Source organism: Athene cunicularia, assembly GCF_003259725.1.
Source record: "Athene cunicularia isolate RWA chromosome 1 unlocalized genomic scaffold, athCun1 chr1_part2, whole genome shotgun sequence".
Taxonomy (NCBI): Eukaryota; Metazoa; Chordata; class Aves; order Strigiformes; family Strigidae; genus Athene; species Athene cunicularia.
Window position 1 is genome coordinate 29,687,549 of NW_020799092.1, and position 15,962 is coordinate 29,703,510.

Here is a 15,962-nt window from a genome sequence, read left to right on the forward strand (position 1 = left end):
ATTCAAAATTTGAGTAGTGTTCATGGATAAACAAGGGATGTATAAAACATGATACTGCTGCTGTGACTGGGTAAAATAATTATAAGGATAAAACAAGTGACATTTAAAGAGAGTCTGAGAAGAGGAAAAATAATGGGCTTAATATTGCACAGATATATATGAGGACAGAATTGAGCCATTGTGCGCTGTTTGCAAAAACTGTACTACTAATAGATCTAACTGAATTGTTCCCAACAAAATAATGTGTATGGTGAACTGCGCTTCTGTTTCCCTGACAGATCATGATCCCACTGAACACATTTGTTATTCAAATGTATTCTGCAAATGGCTTCTGGGTTTTAATTGTGAATATTTGAAATTTCAACTGTGTTGCTTAGCCGAGATTGGCTAGATAAGTCATACGGGGTTGGTCGTGACTGAATGGGCATGCAGACACTTGGGGCTAGTTGTGAGTGTGGATTTTAAAGCTGGTTACCTGAAATACCAACATATGTAGCTTTAAAGTGTATTTGCTATGTTAAGTTTTGCCAGATAATTTGCTTACTTGAATACTCAAAAGTCCATCAGCATGAAAGAGAGTGAAGACCACAGTGAATATATTTTGAATGTATAATTCAGAGTAAAAATTGTAATTGATTTCTCAGCTCTGCTTTCTGATAATACCACAGGTTATTATATGGAAAGAATTTAGAAGTATCTCATGTCTGCTCTTTGTTCACTTGATTTTCAGTTAAGAACTGGTACTTTAAATGATTGCTCCCTGGCACAAGGGTTTGCAGATCATAATAATAAAGCTGTGAAACCATGGTCAGTTTTACCTTCTGGCTTTTGTGCTGTGACAACTTGAAGGGGTTCATTACTCTGCAGAAAGAAAAAAAAGAATTGGATTTATTCATGAAATGTATTTCTATTCAGATGGGATTTTATACATCTTCCTTTTAAATTTTTTTCTTTAAGGAATATTTTATTCCTAGACTTATATAAATACTTAAAATCAGCATTCTGTAATAAAAACATAATCCCAAGATGCTCTTTGTTCTTCTTGCAGCTCTGTTCTGGGTGAGAAAGAAGGAGACAAGGGAAAAGGGTACTGCAGTATCTTTTAGGTCTCCTTTACCTTTTTATTACAAGTGGCTGGTGTGACTCATGCCCTCAAGTCTCATGTCATGGTCGTGTGTTGTATTTCATCCTGCCTTGCCCACTTTAGCTCAGAACTGATCCATCTAACCTGTTGTTTGCTTTGTTCTCCTTTAGGAATTCATATGTCCGACTGAGGCATTTATGCACTAACACTTGGGTCACTAGTACCAGCATTCCAATAGATACTGATGAAGAGAGGCCTGTGATGTTAAAGGTAAACACATATATATCTTGGGGTTGAAATCCCAGGCTCATTCCTGAAGTTCTCTACTGGTGATCTCACTTCTAACATATAAAATATGCATAATAATTAGAATAAAGGTAAGAGGATCACTTACCCACATAAACCAAAAACTTTTGCAGATTGGGACATGCCAAACAAAAGAGGACAAGGAAGCTTTTGCCATTGTATCAGTTCCTCTGTCTGAGGTCAGAGACTTGGACTTTGCCAATGATGCAAACAAGGTTCTAGCATCAACTGTTAAAAAGCTGGAGAATGGAACACTAACACAGAATGAAAGGAGGTTAGTGAGTTGTTTTTTTTTCTTCCTCCTAAATTGGTGTTTGGTTGCTCATGACATCACAGTAATGGGTAAATTAGTAACATCTGTGTGGACACAGAGGCAATTAGGACAGGACACTTAAGTGATGAGAGTGGATTAGATTCCATCTCTGTCAGAGCATCCTTGCTGCACCTCAGGTTGGTCTATATACCTCATCTGTAAAATGGGGTTAAACAGCACTTCCCCAGCTCACTGGCCATATGAAAGGGTAGCTCCCTGGTCAGATGCAAAGTGTTTGTCTTCTTTCCTTTGATAATCCACTTCTGAGCTGTAATGTGGGGTTCTATTGCATTTGCTTCTCATGTACAAGAAAGCCATCTATGCAGTGGGCAGCATGGTAGGACTCTTGATTCGTGTGGAGTTCACTGTACTGCACATTCATGCTACAAGAGCTGTAGAAGGAGGTCTCAAAGTAACACAGAAGCTGCCTCAATAGTTCCTTTCCTATTTTTATATTTCTTTTTTGCATTTTCTGGAGGTAGAAGGAATTACTACTGCCTCTGTCCTTTCTAGCACCTTCTTCTGCCAAATTTTCTTTTGTGTAGCAAAGAGTGAAACAAATACAGTCATTTTTCAATAGTTTCTTGGGTCAGTGGGGAAATAGTCTAGCGGCAGAATGTTTTTATTCCTCTATTGAATCCATGTTGTGGTTTAAGCCCAGAGAGAAACTAAGCAGCACAAAGCTGCTCACTCAATCACTCCTTCCCTCTCAGGGGTGGGGAGGAGAAAATAAAGCAAAAGGCTTAGGTATCCAGACAAGGACAGGGAAGAATGACTTGTGAATTATGGTCACAGGCAAAAGACAGACTTGATTGAGGAAGAAAAAAGAAGATCAATTTAATTTAAATACCACCACCACAACCACTTAATTTTCCAATCAGGGTAGGACAGTGAGAAGCATTAACACATCTTCAGAACACCTCCCCCCACTCCTCCCTTCTCAGGCTCTAAGCTCTGCTCCCAATTTCTCTACTTATTCCCCCACAGCAACTCAGGGGAATGGGGGTTGTGGTCAATTCGTCATACATTGTCTCTGCCTCTCATTCCTCATCAGTGGGAGGACTCCTCACACTCTTCCCCTGCTCCAGCATGGGGTCCCTCTCATGGAAGACAGTCCTCCACAAACTTCTCTGATGTGAGTCCTTCCCATGGGCTACAGCATGGGTCCCACCCATGGGCTGCAGTCCTCCCAGAAACAAACTGCTCCAGCGGGGGCTTCCCTCAGAGTCCCAGCCTTCTTCAGGCACAGCTCCCTGCTCCAGCATGGTGTCCTCCACAGGCTGCAGGTCAGCATCTGCTCCACTGGTGACCTCCATGGGCTGCAGGGGCACAGCCTGCCCTCTCTCCACAGACTGCAGGGGGGTCTTTGCTCCAGTGCACCTCCCCCATCCTCCTCTTTTCTTCCACTGACCTTGGTGTTTGTATAGGTATTTCCCTCACTCCTCCTCTTCCTCCCAGGTTCCCCTTCTTAAATACATTATCACAGAGCATGGCCACCATCATTAATTGGCTTGGCCTTGGCCAGAGGCGGGTCTGACTTGGAGCCAGGGGAACTTAATGAAGCTTCTCACAGTGGCCACCACTGTGGCATCTCCCCTGATACCAAACTCCTTGCCACACACACAAACCAAACATAGTGTATCGTCTTGTTTCACAGATCCATGTCTGTGATAAAGTATAAAAATCTTTGATAGGCTGCATAAGAGTGTCTTTGTACTGTTCTTGGGCCTTGAGACCAGCTGGTATAGATTTTGGATTTCTGAATACTCTGCATCAAGGTAACATCCTGTATTTTTCTCCCTTTTTCTTTCTGGTTATTATTTAATGCCTTGGTAGACATCCCTGTTGATGGATTTAAGCCTCTGCTGAACCAAGGTCTGGAATCCTTAAATACATTTCAAACTTAACTTTGCAGTTATTAAGGTTCCATTACACTAAATAAAGGATGTTCTAAACGGTGATTTTCTTTCTTAATGAATCCCTAGCAAGTGTTGAATAACTGTATATAATAATGATTTGTCTATTCGTCCTAGGTTTGTAACCAAGTTATTGGAAGATCTCATTTTCTTTGTTGCTGATGTGCCTAATAATGGGCAGGAAGTTTTGGATGTGGTCATTACCAAGCCAAACCGTGAACGACAAAAATTAATGAGGGAGCAAAATATATTGGCTCAGGTATGTCCTACTGTATTAATAACTTGCTTGTATTTACAGATTGTAAGAGAGAGTGGTTTGAGAAAACATTATTTTTAGGTGACTTGGCTTATGCCATGTTGGGTTTGTGTCTGACTGGATTGGATAGATATAACACTATTTAGTCAAGGCCTTTGAATCAGATAAAAAGCATGAGGGGCCATGTCTGATAACTGTTAGTTTTGTGTGATTCTGTTGACTTTTAAGACTACATTTGATAGGAGATTGTTGACAAAATTTGAAGCAAGCTTGCAACATGGTCCCAGTCCTGCAGGTATTCTCCATATAGGAATAATTCTAATGCCCTTATGGATCCCTGACTTTGTTTGAGGGCCAACCTGCACGTAGATCAAAATTAATATTATCTTTAAGTAGCCTACTGGAATTAAAAGAAAAAAAGTGAAAAAGATGAAATTGGACAGCAGCCAGTATTGTCTTCCTTTTTCTTTTTTAATTTATCCAGAATTAAGGCACTTAACTAACAGTGTTTAAAATTGGGGATAGCAGTAAAGAGAAAGCAATGTCAGTCAAGTTGGTGGGCAATTGAAGCTATATGCATAAAGCTGTTATGTCTGAGATCACGCCCCCACTTGTATTTAGTCATATGTATTTCGTCATATCATCCCTTTTGCTGATCTTGTCAGAGACCATTTCCATTGACTGCTACAAGTTAAGCAAAAATATGGGTTTGATTTTCATTCTCAGTGGCTTTGATTTTAAACAGATATTTGGCATCCTTAGAGCTCCTTTTAAGGACAAAGGTGAAGGATCGATGTTGAGACTTGAAGACCTAGGTGACCAGAGATATGCCCCATACAAATACATGTTAAGATTATGTTACAGAGTCCTCAGACATTCCCAACAGGACTATAGGAAGAACCAGGTCAGTGGTGTTCAAGATAATTTTCATTCTCATTTCTATAATTATATATCCTGGGTTTGACATTGCTCTGCACTTAAAAGTGGGATTCTGTAGTAATGATAAAAGGACTGGGTTTTGTGTAAGTTAGTAGTAAGAAACCACTGTCATATACTTCCTCATGCTGAGGAACAGTGGTTTTGTTTTATAGTCGTGTATATGAATTGAATGATCAGTAATGAATATCATAGGTTCACCTTGTACTTTGACAGGCTCAGACTGAGATTGGGGTCCATTGCTTCATTCATGAGCTTTCTGTTATTAAAACTATGCACTTGGACTCTGGTTTATAAAGTGGGAAGTCTGTAAACTAACTGTTTCTGTTGTTCAGATATTTGTAGAGGGATGGCAGTGAATCAGACCAGAGGTTATTCTATCAGGTAGCTTGGTCTCCTACTGCTGGAGACTCCCCATGAGCAAGAAGTATTTCAGAACATGGTGTTGAGCGTTATGCATGTTGCAGCAGGGAAAAACTGCACTAACTTTATAGGACTAAAGGGAATAGAGATAAAAGACTTAACTGCTATGTGTGGCTTTTTGTTTTCTTTGTAATGTTTTGCAGAAATATTTCTGTCTTGGGGGGGGAGAAAGGGAGGAGGGAAAACTCAGGAAAGCAAGCTTCTTAAATGTTCTAGAAACCTTTTGGTTTTTCCTCTTAAAAATGTTGGTTGCCATTTCTTTAATTTTGTGTATATTATCATGGATTCCTTTATTTGGTTTATGAAAGAATAAGAATTACTCATCTCTAATAATGAATCTGTTTCTTGGTGTACGTATTTCAGGTGTTCAGATGTTATTTTGTTCAGGTTAGTTCAGAGAGGTAAGTTTTGAGGGTTATTTTGATTGCTAATTGAGCTGGATGCTTCTGGTTCTAAAAGAAAAACATCACTGCTTAACAGCTCATCAAGGGAATTTTCATTTTTTCAGGAATATATTGCTAAGAACTTCTGCATCATGCAATCCCAGATTGGTTATGATATTCTGGCAGAAGACACTATCACAGCTTTGTTGCACAACAACAGAAAACTGCTAGAGAAACACATCACGGCTAAAGAAATAGAGACATTTGTTAATTTACTAAGGAGAAATCGAGAACCAAGGTTTGAAGTGGTCCATGCAATATTCGTTTTCTGTATTTATAGGCTTTTATATTTGCAGTAGTTGTGAATCTGCCTGCTGTTTGTTGTTTTGTTGTCTCTCTCTCTCCCAGCTTAATTTTTTTTTTGTCCTGGCAGAAAAAAACCCACATGTACAGCATCATGCTAGAAAATATCAGAACTACCTGTAATTCTTGGGATTTGACCATATCTGCAGTTCAGAATTAGAGTTCACTGAAAAGTGGATTTATACTTCACAGGACAATTTTGGAAATTTGGTTTTAGTTCCGATTGGGACAAAGAGAAACAAATAGACATTTTAATTTCTCAGAACTCTGCAGTTTCTCTGTGAAACTGTCACTTGTATTGGTTCCCCTACTAATAATCTTGGTGCAGATTGCACAGATACCAGTTTTCCTGCAGGTTCAGATTCCAGGTCAGACCTGAAAGGGGCCTAGGGCAGCGAAGATCCCAGTGAACATATGTCTTAGACCAGATCTCCTTCCAGATGAAAAATTCTGGCCTTGAACTTCATTCAGCTGGAAATTATATTAGCTTTAGGTCAGAATATAAAGGAAATTGATTTTAATTTATTTTTGAATGGGGTTTTTATGTGAAATTTCTTTCATTGGATTTTCAGTTGTAAAATTACTGAAGTGGTACAAATAAAAGCAATTAATGTACTTAAGTCCAAATAATGTCCTCTGTAATTGCAAATACCATTTTTCTGTTAGTGATGAAAGCTACTGCTCAAGGCCCTGGTGCTTCACTGCTTCAATTGTTCTCTATATGACTGTAGCCATATTGTCTCACCCTGTAATCTCATTTCCTCTCCCATGCTAAACTGTGTTGGGTGTGGTCAGTATTAAATGGAAACCCCATGAGATCAGGTCTTTCTTAGTGCTGAAGGGTCCTAGTGTTTGTTGTCCGTCTCATGTCATGTTTTTGTGATGGAGGATGTCATACTATTTGTTGCATAACTACATTGTGCAACTACTATGTATTCATTGCTTTAAGGCTGAAGTCCAAGAGCCATAGATGTTTGAAAAAGTACACCTTGCTAGATAGGCAATTGGAACAGTAAAAGCTTGATCTTAGGACACTTATTTTCATGGAGAATCTTGTAGACTTCTGCAACACTGCTCATGTGAATAAGAATTGTGGCAGTATGCTCTAAAACACATGAGCTACAAAATTAATAACCTTCCTGAGTTTTATCTCCAACTAGGTAACTCCCCCAGAATTCAGTTTAAGTATGTGCTGTTTATTAACATTATCTTTGTGATGCAATATTGCCGTGCACTGTTAATTACCTGTTGCCATAAAGCTTAATTTCAGTGATGGGTAAAATTGTTCCTAAGTGTATCCTACAAATGCTTTCTGTACTTATCCCTTGCAGTTCCCAGACTTCTGTGGGAAGCGTGGTCTGTGCTAATGCAGACATGATTTTCTGATTCCCTCTGGTAGGATGATCACCTATAGAGGTTCAACTATTGGATCCTTGAATGGCTGATAGTAGATGGTCAGATCTTTTTACCTGGATTTCTAAGTGGAGTATATGATCTGTGTGTGTGTGTGTGTGTGTGTGTGCCTGCTCATATCTGCTTCCCTACCAGCTTTGAGCCTCTTGCCCAGTTTAGCTACATTTGCTAGAGGAGTGGTGGGCTCAGAGATACTCAATTTCTACATGTCATGAAAAGAAGCAGCTACATAGAGGGAAGAGGCCCTTACTATATTCTAGTGAGGCAAAGGCTGCAATATGGGCTACTGTTAATAGAGAGGAACCTATGAAAGGAGGACAAGAAGCAGATACCTAATGAAGGTCTCAATTTTGAGGAAAGCCTCAGGCTGAACCTTGTTAAACATCAGAAGACCTAAGTTTGAGAGACAAATTTATAGGAAACTTGATTTTCATGCAAAGCTTTTGTTATTTCTGCTTTATGTGGAATGACTTCTTTGAATAGAGAGGTCCTGTCTTCAGGTCCTGCCAGATCTTCACTCTTCACTAATTGTTGGCTGTGTCACTTCAGAGATTTCAAAATGCATCTTTCGAAGGTAGAGGTGTGGACTCCTCCAGTGCATTGGAGTTCCTCAGAGGGCAACACGGCTATCTCCAGCATAAGTAACATCTCCTTGCTACTTGGGTTAGAGAGGCATGTGTTACCTGGTGAGGAGGATGGGTGAGAATGTGTAGTCTTGCTTTTTGTTCCTGACAAGTATGAGTACCTTCAGTGGAACAGCCTCAGGCTGCTTGTAAATTCTGGTACAATTCTTTGGCCTTTGATTTGCTGAGGAAGTGTCACACTTGGGATATTTTTCTTTTCTCTCCCTGACTCAACACCATTCAGGGTGGCTTTCAAAGCTATTACTCATCTTTATCTGTTGTGAGTTGCAATAGTATGAATTGGCTAAGATCATATGTAGATAAATTTTGTGTTATATGCTCCCTTGAGCATATTGGTGATGAATGCTTTAGATTTCTACTGCAGTGTTTCTATGTAGTATTTTAATTCTTGTGTTCTGTTACATCTGTGGTTTTTTTGACTGCAGATTCTTGGATTATCTATCAGACCTGTGCGTATCGAATACCACAGCAATACCAGTAACTCAGGAACTCATCTGCAAGTTTATGCTGAGCCCAGGGAATGCTGACATTCTCATTCAGACCAAGTGAGCATCCATAAACAGAACATACCTTTTTGTTATCTACTCTGTTATATTCACAGCAGTTTGATAGTGGCTCCATTGTGAATGGTTTGTGTTTGCAGGCTGGTTTCAACACAAATGAACAATCCCTTGGAATGCCCAGTCATCTCAGAAGACATTGATGAAGAGGAAGTATGGCTTTACTGGATTGACAGTAACAAGGAGCCTCATGGCAAAGCCATCAGGCATCTGGCTCAAGAGGCGAAGGAGGGCACAAAAGCTGATTTAGAAGTTCTTACCTACTACAGGTAAAACTGCTTATTCAAATGAAGGAAAATGTAAACTCTCTGAAGACCCTCATGATGTTCTTATCCAGTTTATCTGCCAATACCAAAAAAGGAAACAAGGTCATGCCAGAACTGGGATTAAAAATTTGTTTCAGTTTTTTCCTGTAATAAGCACCATAATTTCTGCTGTCTCTCTATCATTTTGCCTCTTAGTTTTTATTTATTTGGCTTTATTTTTAGCTTGTGCTGCCCTGGAAACAAGGCATGCTCTGAGGAATGAGTGTCCTGAGGATTAGAGAGGAAATGGGATCATGGAATAGTGTCTTAAACTGATGAAAACAAATAGTCCAAATGCTTCAGCCTTCCACTGAACAATGCTTCCTTTGAGTTTCAAAGGGAGCCCAGTCTTCATGGCAGCTGGAGCATGATGTTAGCATTTGTAATGGCAAGTTTATCCCTTGCTTAGCAAAGTTGCTCTTGTTATTTTTTAGGATTTATATCAGAAACACTGATATCAGGCTTGTAAAGTGATATTCTGAAGTATGTTGTTTAATTTCCAACTGATTTCTTTTAATACTGTATGTAATTACCTCTTTTTAAGGTATCAACTGAACCTCTTTGCAAGAATGTGCCTGGACCGCCAATATCTTGCCATCAACCAGATTTCTGCACAGCTGCCGGTAGACTTGATCCTACGATGCATGTCTGATGAAAGCCTCCCTTATGACCTCCGGGCTTCTTTTTGTCGGCTGATGCTACACATGCACGTGGACAGAGATCCTCAGGAGTCTGTGGTACCTGTCAGATATGCCAGATTGTGGACTGAAATTCCTACTAAGATCACAATTCATGAGTGAGTTGAAAGTGTTTCAAACTGAAGTACAAAAGTATTTTGTAGCGGTTAGTCTCAGAACAATATGGTTGTAGATATCTAATGTTGTCATAACAGGCATCTGAAAAGGTACTTTGGTGTAGAGCACAGATCTAGTAATTATTGTTATTCTTGGAATCTTCCATGGGTAGCTTTACATGGAAATATTTCAGTTTCATTTTTCACTGTTTTTATAGGGAACAAGGTGGGGAAAAATGGAATGGCCTTTCCTCAGACCAACTGAACTTGAAGTAGTCCAATTGCATCTAACATTACAGGTTTGCTAGGCTGGAACTTAGTTTTATACTTCAAGATCAACTGAAAGCCACAGTTGGAAAGCCAGAATTTATAGTTAGGCACAGCTGTTGCCCCAGAAACAGTTCACAGAAACTTTGGCCTCCATCCAGCAAAGTACTTAAGCATGTGTTAAATTTAAATATGGGAGAAGGGCCCATCAGTGCAAAACCTCTCTGGCTTAATTGATTTGATGGAGCAGCACCGCTGGGCTAGCCCCAGACAGGGAGTATCTGGATGAAGAGACAAAGAGGAAGAAGTATAGCAGTGAAGCAGACAGTATTGTTTCTGGTAGTGAGATGAAGGACTGTTTTGACATACATGAAAAACTGGTCCTAGTTGGTAGTGCACAGGCGGAAGCTGACTGTCCCGAGTTTCTTTCCTGATATGCTGTCTTCCTTGTGGAAATGGTAAAATCTGACTGATGGGTAGAGAGGATAGCTGAAACTTAGTAACACTGAATTGCCACAGCAAAATATGAGTGCTTTCTGCTGGAAGCATAGTTCTTTCCTGTCTGTTATTCCCATTCACTGCAACCCTTCCTGGTACTGTTGGAGGGAAGGTTTGTGTATCCTCTTTGCGTATCTGTGAAGAATCAGCTGACTTCTACCCCTTCTCCTTACAGAGAGCTGACTATTTTCATACCATAGTGATTAGTTTGTTTTTCCTTTAGTGAGAGATGATCTTATATTAGAGTGGTTTAATTCTCCTTCCTTCTGTGCCTTGCATTGTAGGTATGATTCTTTCACAGACTCTTCAAGGAATGAAATGAAGAGAAAGTTTGCACTAACTATGGAATTTGTAGAAGAATACTTGAAAGAAGTTGTAAATCAGCCCTTTCCTTTTGGAGACAAAGAAAAAAATAAACTTACATTTGAGGTACTTCTCAGCTATCTGCATCCTACTTATAGTGTTCTTCCTCATTTCAGACAAGTTGAAATCAGTTCTTTCAAAATAAAGGTAGTTGCAGAATAACTGTTGGTATAAATGTCCTAAAGAAGCACCAATTCCTAATTCCAGTGTTCTTGGTGATGACTGTTACTGCAAAAAATAATATTACTGTCTGCTGTCACACAGCTGTAGTTTTCCTTCCTTCTTCTGAGATGGTTGCATTTCAGTGGCAGGAGGAGGGGTATGTGTGTGGGTGAATAGCCATGTGCCCTTTCTTTCCACATTAGTGTATTAGCATGCAGAGATTCTTCAATATAAGTACTATTCTCTGTGTAAGATATGACACTGAAGGAAATATTCTAAATTACCTAATCCCATGTTTTAAATATTGGTTGAAATTCCTGACAGAAACTTTAGATAGGTCTAAGTCTTCTAGATTCAAATAACATTGAATAAAGGGGAAATGCTTACAGCTTTTTTAGTTCTTCCTCCAATCTACTTCCCAAGCTTTTTCACTTCTGCCTCTGGTCGTCTGAAATCACCTCTGTTCAAACTTACCACAGTCATCTTACTCTTCTTCTGACTTCCATCTTCCCTACAGCTGCTGCCTCTTTAAACAATTTCCTGGAGTCATTCTTCTTGATCTTATGTATTTTCCCAGATGAATTGTAGTATTTCAAGCCTTCCTAAATCTCATGTTGATTTTGCTCTCGGTTGTCATTTGACTGAACAATTGTTTTGTCTGTCTCTGAAAAGCATTTAATGTCACTGGCCTTACTCCACAGCCTGTTTAAATCAGTGGAAAGACTTGTACTAATTGGAATGCACTCTAGATCTGAATCTCTGTGAAAGCTGCTGTGTGAAATGCACTGTATTGCACAGCTGAATACCACGAAGGTTGCCAATACTTCCTTCACTTTTAATTTCTTTTTCTCATAGGTGGTACATCTGGCTCGAAACCTCATATACTTTGGCTTTTATAGTTTTAGTGAGCTTCTCAGACTGACCCGGACACTGCTGGCAATTCTAGATATTGTTCAAGTTCCTGTATCATCATACTTCGAAAGGTTGAGCAAGTTTCAGGATGGAGGTGAGAGAAGCAGCAAAGACTGTTATTCCAGTGTGCAATTCATTATTTAGGATCAAAATAATTTATGGAATGTCTTATCAGTCTTTCGAAGTTTCTTATTCACACATAAACCCACCTACAGGAACTTACTGCAAATACATTAAGATGGTTAGCTATAAATTAACCTTTCTGAACAGAGTTGCAACCTTCATGACTTGTGGTTACTGTGTTGGTGCTGATGTTCTTTTGCTTGTTTGGAACTGAACTTTCAAATATAGATCCAAGCCTCAGTGTCCCTTGTGGTGAACATCCCAAGCAAGTGCAGGTAGTGTTTGCCTAGGCACAGTGATTATGATGGCTCATATGTGGCCCAAGTGTTTATTAGTCATCTTAGCACTTCAAGGGAGAATAAGATGTTACTGGTCCCACAGCTGCAGAAGCAACAGATGGAAGTCCAGATGAGGCCATCCTCTGCATGTGTTTGTCAGTTTAGAATATTCCTTTTCTTAACCCAGAGTGAGTGACTGACAACCCCAGGTCAATATTGCATGTCCCACTGCCTTTCCTACCATGACTTAAAACTGAGTTGAAAAATAAGCATGCCAGGAAGGTTCTGAAACTTACAGTTTAGTTTTCCTGCGTGTGTGGAAGAGAGATGTGACAGTCTGTGAGATGTGGGCTGAAGGTTCAGGAAACTGACCGATGGCAAATTCTATTTTAATATGTGGGTGGTGTGAGTGTCATTGCACTGCCAGCTGGACCACAGCATCAAAAAGGATGAGCTGTCTTGTTTGAAAAAACTATTATTTTGTATTTGCTGGGAGGCCATTTCCCAGCCTTGAGTTTTTCTAATCATCATTTTACTTAGTCACTCCTGCTGATGTCCTGTGTGTGAGTGTGCCATCCTTCATAACTTCTTTCTTCTTTGAGGTTCACACACACTGGAGAAGTGTGAACTAACATTGTCATGACTGAGTCAAGAAGTCTTATGCTTGGTTCTCTTGATCTTTCCTCCATCACTGCTGGTACACTTTACTGAAAGCCCTTGAAAGTCTTTCCTGCAATGCTGTGCACACTAAGGCATGCTATCGCTGGCTGCACTTCCTCTACAGCACTAGAAAAAGACTGTATGTTCAGACATTTGGAATTATGTTTCCCTTTTTTGTCCATGAAATACTGTACTGCAAACTCTCTTCTTAAATGGCTCTGGACACAGTTTGACTCCACATACAATGTGTGCATATTGACAAGATGGAACATACATGTGGTTCTTCCATTTAGTTCTCTCTCTGCGCAAGTCTTTAATCCTGATTTTATACATCTCATTTGGTGTTTTTACTCACCTTCATTACCCATAAAATTATGTCTCATCCTTAATCCCTTTTTATTTCTGTTGAAGGGTTTCCTTTCAGGCTATATAGGAGTGCAAACAGACCTGCTCACAGTTGAACTAATTTCCAGAGTAATTCCATGCAAATTAATGAATTTGCTCTGAAATAAATGAGTGTGAAGGAGTGCTGAAAACGTAACTACCATGCAAATGGAAGCTCAGTAGCCTCCTTCGTGACACTAAAGCATTGAATGGAGCCTTGTTGGAAACCTTTGTCACACATCTGTTTTTGTCTCACATTCTTTTGGAAAAAAAGGCACAGAACAAAGGTGGGATTTTTTTGTGTGTCTTAGATTAGCTTCGGCCTTTACACTCTTTCTTTAAATTTCTTTCTTGACTGTAGTTGTCTCCATGGATGTTTCTCTTTTAAACACTGGACCAGTTCAGGTCAGGATGTGACAATACACTCATGTTCTTTTGGGAATGATCTGTGGTCTGATTTTGTTTTTTTTTTCCTTTTCCTGTTAACTGTATGGTTAGAAAGCCCATTTCTTTAGAGAGGGTTTTTGCTAGCTCTGACTGTTGTCAGTCATGTCTGACATCTTAAGGGGGACCAGAGTTAGAGATATTTGCTGTGCTCTCTAGGCTTAAAAACAGGCATTGAAATTTTGCTGCAGAGAGATGGGTGTTCTTATCTTGAAATAGCTGTAAGACTTGCTGCAGAGGCCTTCTACAGTCTTTTGACAAAAGAAAAGGATGCCCATCTTTGGATGGTCATATCTTGTCTTCAGCCTCCCTCTTCTTTTCTGATTGACTGGTCATAAAACACATAAACTGCATTCACTTTGCAGTTGAGACAGAATGATCCTGAATGTTTAACTGCTATGCCCCAGCATCTTACCATTCCTCTTTCTTTCTCTGGAGGTGCATACTTACTTACCCATGGGCAGCATTAGGGTGTGAAGATGCATACATATGTCACAAGGATGCATAATTTAGAAGAAGTTTAAGCAGTTTCATAACTCCTATTCACTATTTTTGAGCACAGAGCTCATAGAACGTTATGCCCAAAGAACCTATTTCATGTCTGAAAAACATACTACTCTGACGAAACAGGGGAGTACTTTTCGTTAAGAAAAACCACACAAAACCCAGTCAGCATTAATTTTAGTTGCAGATTAAGATTAGAGAGGTAGCTCAAGAATAAAGCACCAGGTACTGTCATTGCTGATATTCTGGAGACAACTGCTGTGGCTGAAATGTCAGCTGTTTGTAACTTCTGCCTATCTTTGTTGCATGTGGAAGCCTGCTGCTGAGGAATGAATCGGACCATAAGGGCAGGAGTTTGGCTTGCATAAATTACTCTGATTCCTGGGGCTGTGAGAGTTTGTGCCAGCTGGGTATTTGGCTTCAATCTTTTTTTACTTGCCTTCCTGTTTTTTTTTTAAAAAAACCTTTTGTCAAGTAGCAGTCCTTTGAAACCAGCCCTGTGGTTGTCTTGCACTCACATCCTGATTATGTCTTTTCTACAAGGTAATGAGAAGTTTTGAGTGAGGCCCTAAACACACAGAACCCTTGATCTGCTTGTGTGCTCTCTGCCTTGCCAGGTATGAGGTGCGATGTGTTCACACTGAGGTCGAAAGAGCTCAGGGGATTTGCTGGCTTGTGCTGTAGTGTAGTTGGCTGCTTGTGTGTCCAGTCTTTTCAGACTTAATGAACTTCTGCTTGAACTCACAGTAAGGTGCATAAAGTGTTTGTTTTCTGTCTAAGTGGTGGTGATGATCCGAAACTTCTGTGCCTCTGCATGTGTTGGACTGTAGGTGATGCTAAGGATGAGTGAGTCCTGACTTGAGACTGGGCTTGAGTCTGTGTTTGAGTCTGTTTGACCAGGGAAACCTTGCTGTATTAGGGTTGCCGGAACAGGCCTGTGTATGGCATGATCATGTGTCTTAATGATATTTGTGTACTTTCTTTATCTTCTAGGAGAAGGGGAAAGGCCAGGGCTCTGATTCTACAGTGCTTTGCATCTTGTGTAGTCAATTCTACCCAAAGAAGTTTGACCTCAAAAGCACTGATGTTACCTAGGTCCTGTGGAGTCTGGATCCACCTTGTTCAAGATCCATTAGGGATCCTGAGGAACAAACAGGCCAAGAGAGAAATTGTTCTTGGGAATTTCACTAGATCCCCCCTCATTCTGACAGTAAGGGTTGTTCACCAGGCAAAGCTGTAGGTATATATTGTTTTTCAATTTTTTAGTACTTATAAGATTGTATATCAAAGGTTCCCCTCCCACTTTTACACAGATATTCTATCTCTGTGTTACAAAACTGAGTTGCTGAGAACGTTAGTTGTTTTATCAGTTACCTGTCTTGGCTTTTTATTGTCCCTTTTAACTTACAATACTGGTCTCTTAGGCTATTAAGTAAAAAGGATTACAATAGAAAGTAACTCACCCTGTTTTTTTGTGGTTTTTGAAAATGTGTTGACATTTTCTAAAATCAAGATGGTCTGTTGATCTTTTCAGAAAGTGTTTTCCTACTCATAACTTCCATAAAATACAGAGAGATGGATTGTTCCATGCCCTCATGCAGGATGATGGGAGCCCTCTCTCCAGTCAGTTAGGAGTGAGGGTGACTTCTTCCTGCCTTTAGAGGAGGTCATA

General features: G+C 39.9%; 1 protein-coding gene across 1 annotated transcript in view; it reads left to right on the forward strand.

Annotated features, from left to right (window-relative positions):
* The window catches only part of ITPR2 (inositol 1,4,5-trisphosphate receptor type 2), a 283,088-nt gene that overhangs the window by 77,274 nt on the left and 189,852 nt on the right, over positions 1-15,962 (forward strand). The window contains exons 13-22 of the mRNA XM_026864631.1: positions 1,255-1,354; positions 1,504-1,664; positions 3,737-3,878; positions 4,621-4,779; positions 5,743-5,915; positions 8,463-8,582; positions 8,681-8,866; positions 9,447-9,698; positions 10,745-10,889; positions 11,841-11,991. Of these exons, the coding sequence (XP_026720432.1) occupies positions 1,255-1,354; positions 1,504-1,664; positions 3,737-3,878; positions 4,621-4,779; positions 5,743-5,915; positions 8,463-8,582; positions 8,681-8,866; positions 9,447-9,698; positions 10,745-10,889; positions 11,841-11,991 (1,589 nt within the window). The remainder of the gene's footprint in view (positions 1-1,254; positions 1,355-1,503; positions 1,665-3,736; positions 3,879-4,620; positions 4,780-5,742; positions 5,916-8,462; positions 8,583-8,680; positions 8,867-9,446; positions 9,699-10,744; positions 10,890-11,840; positions 11,992-15,962) is intronic.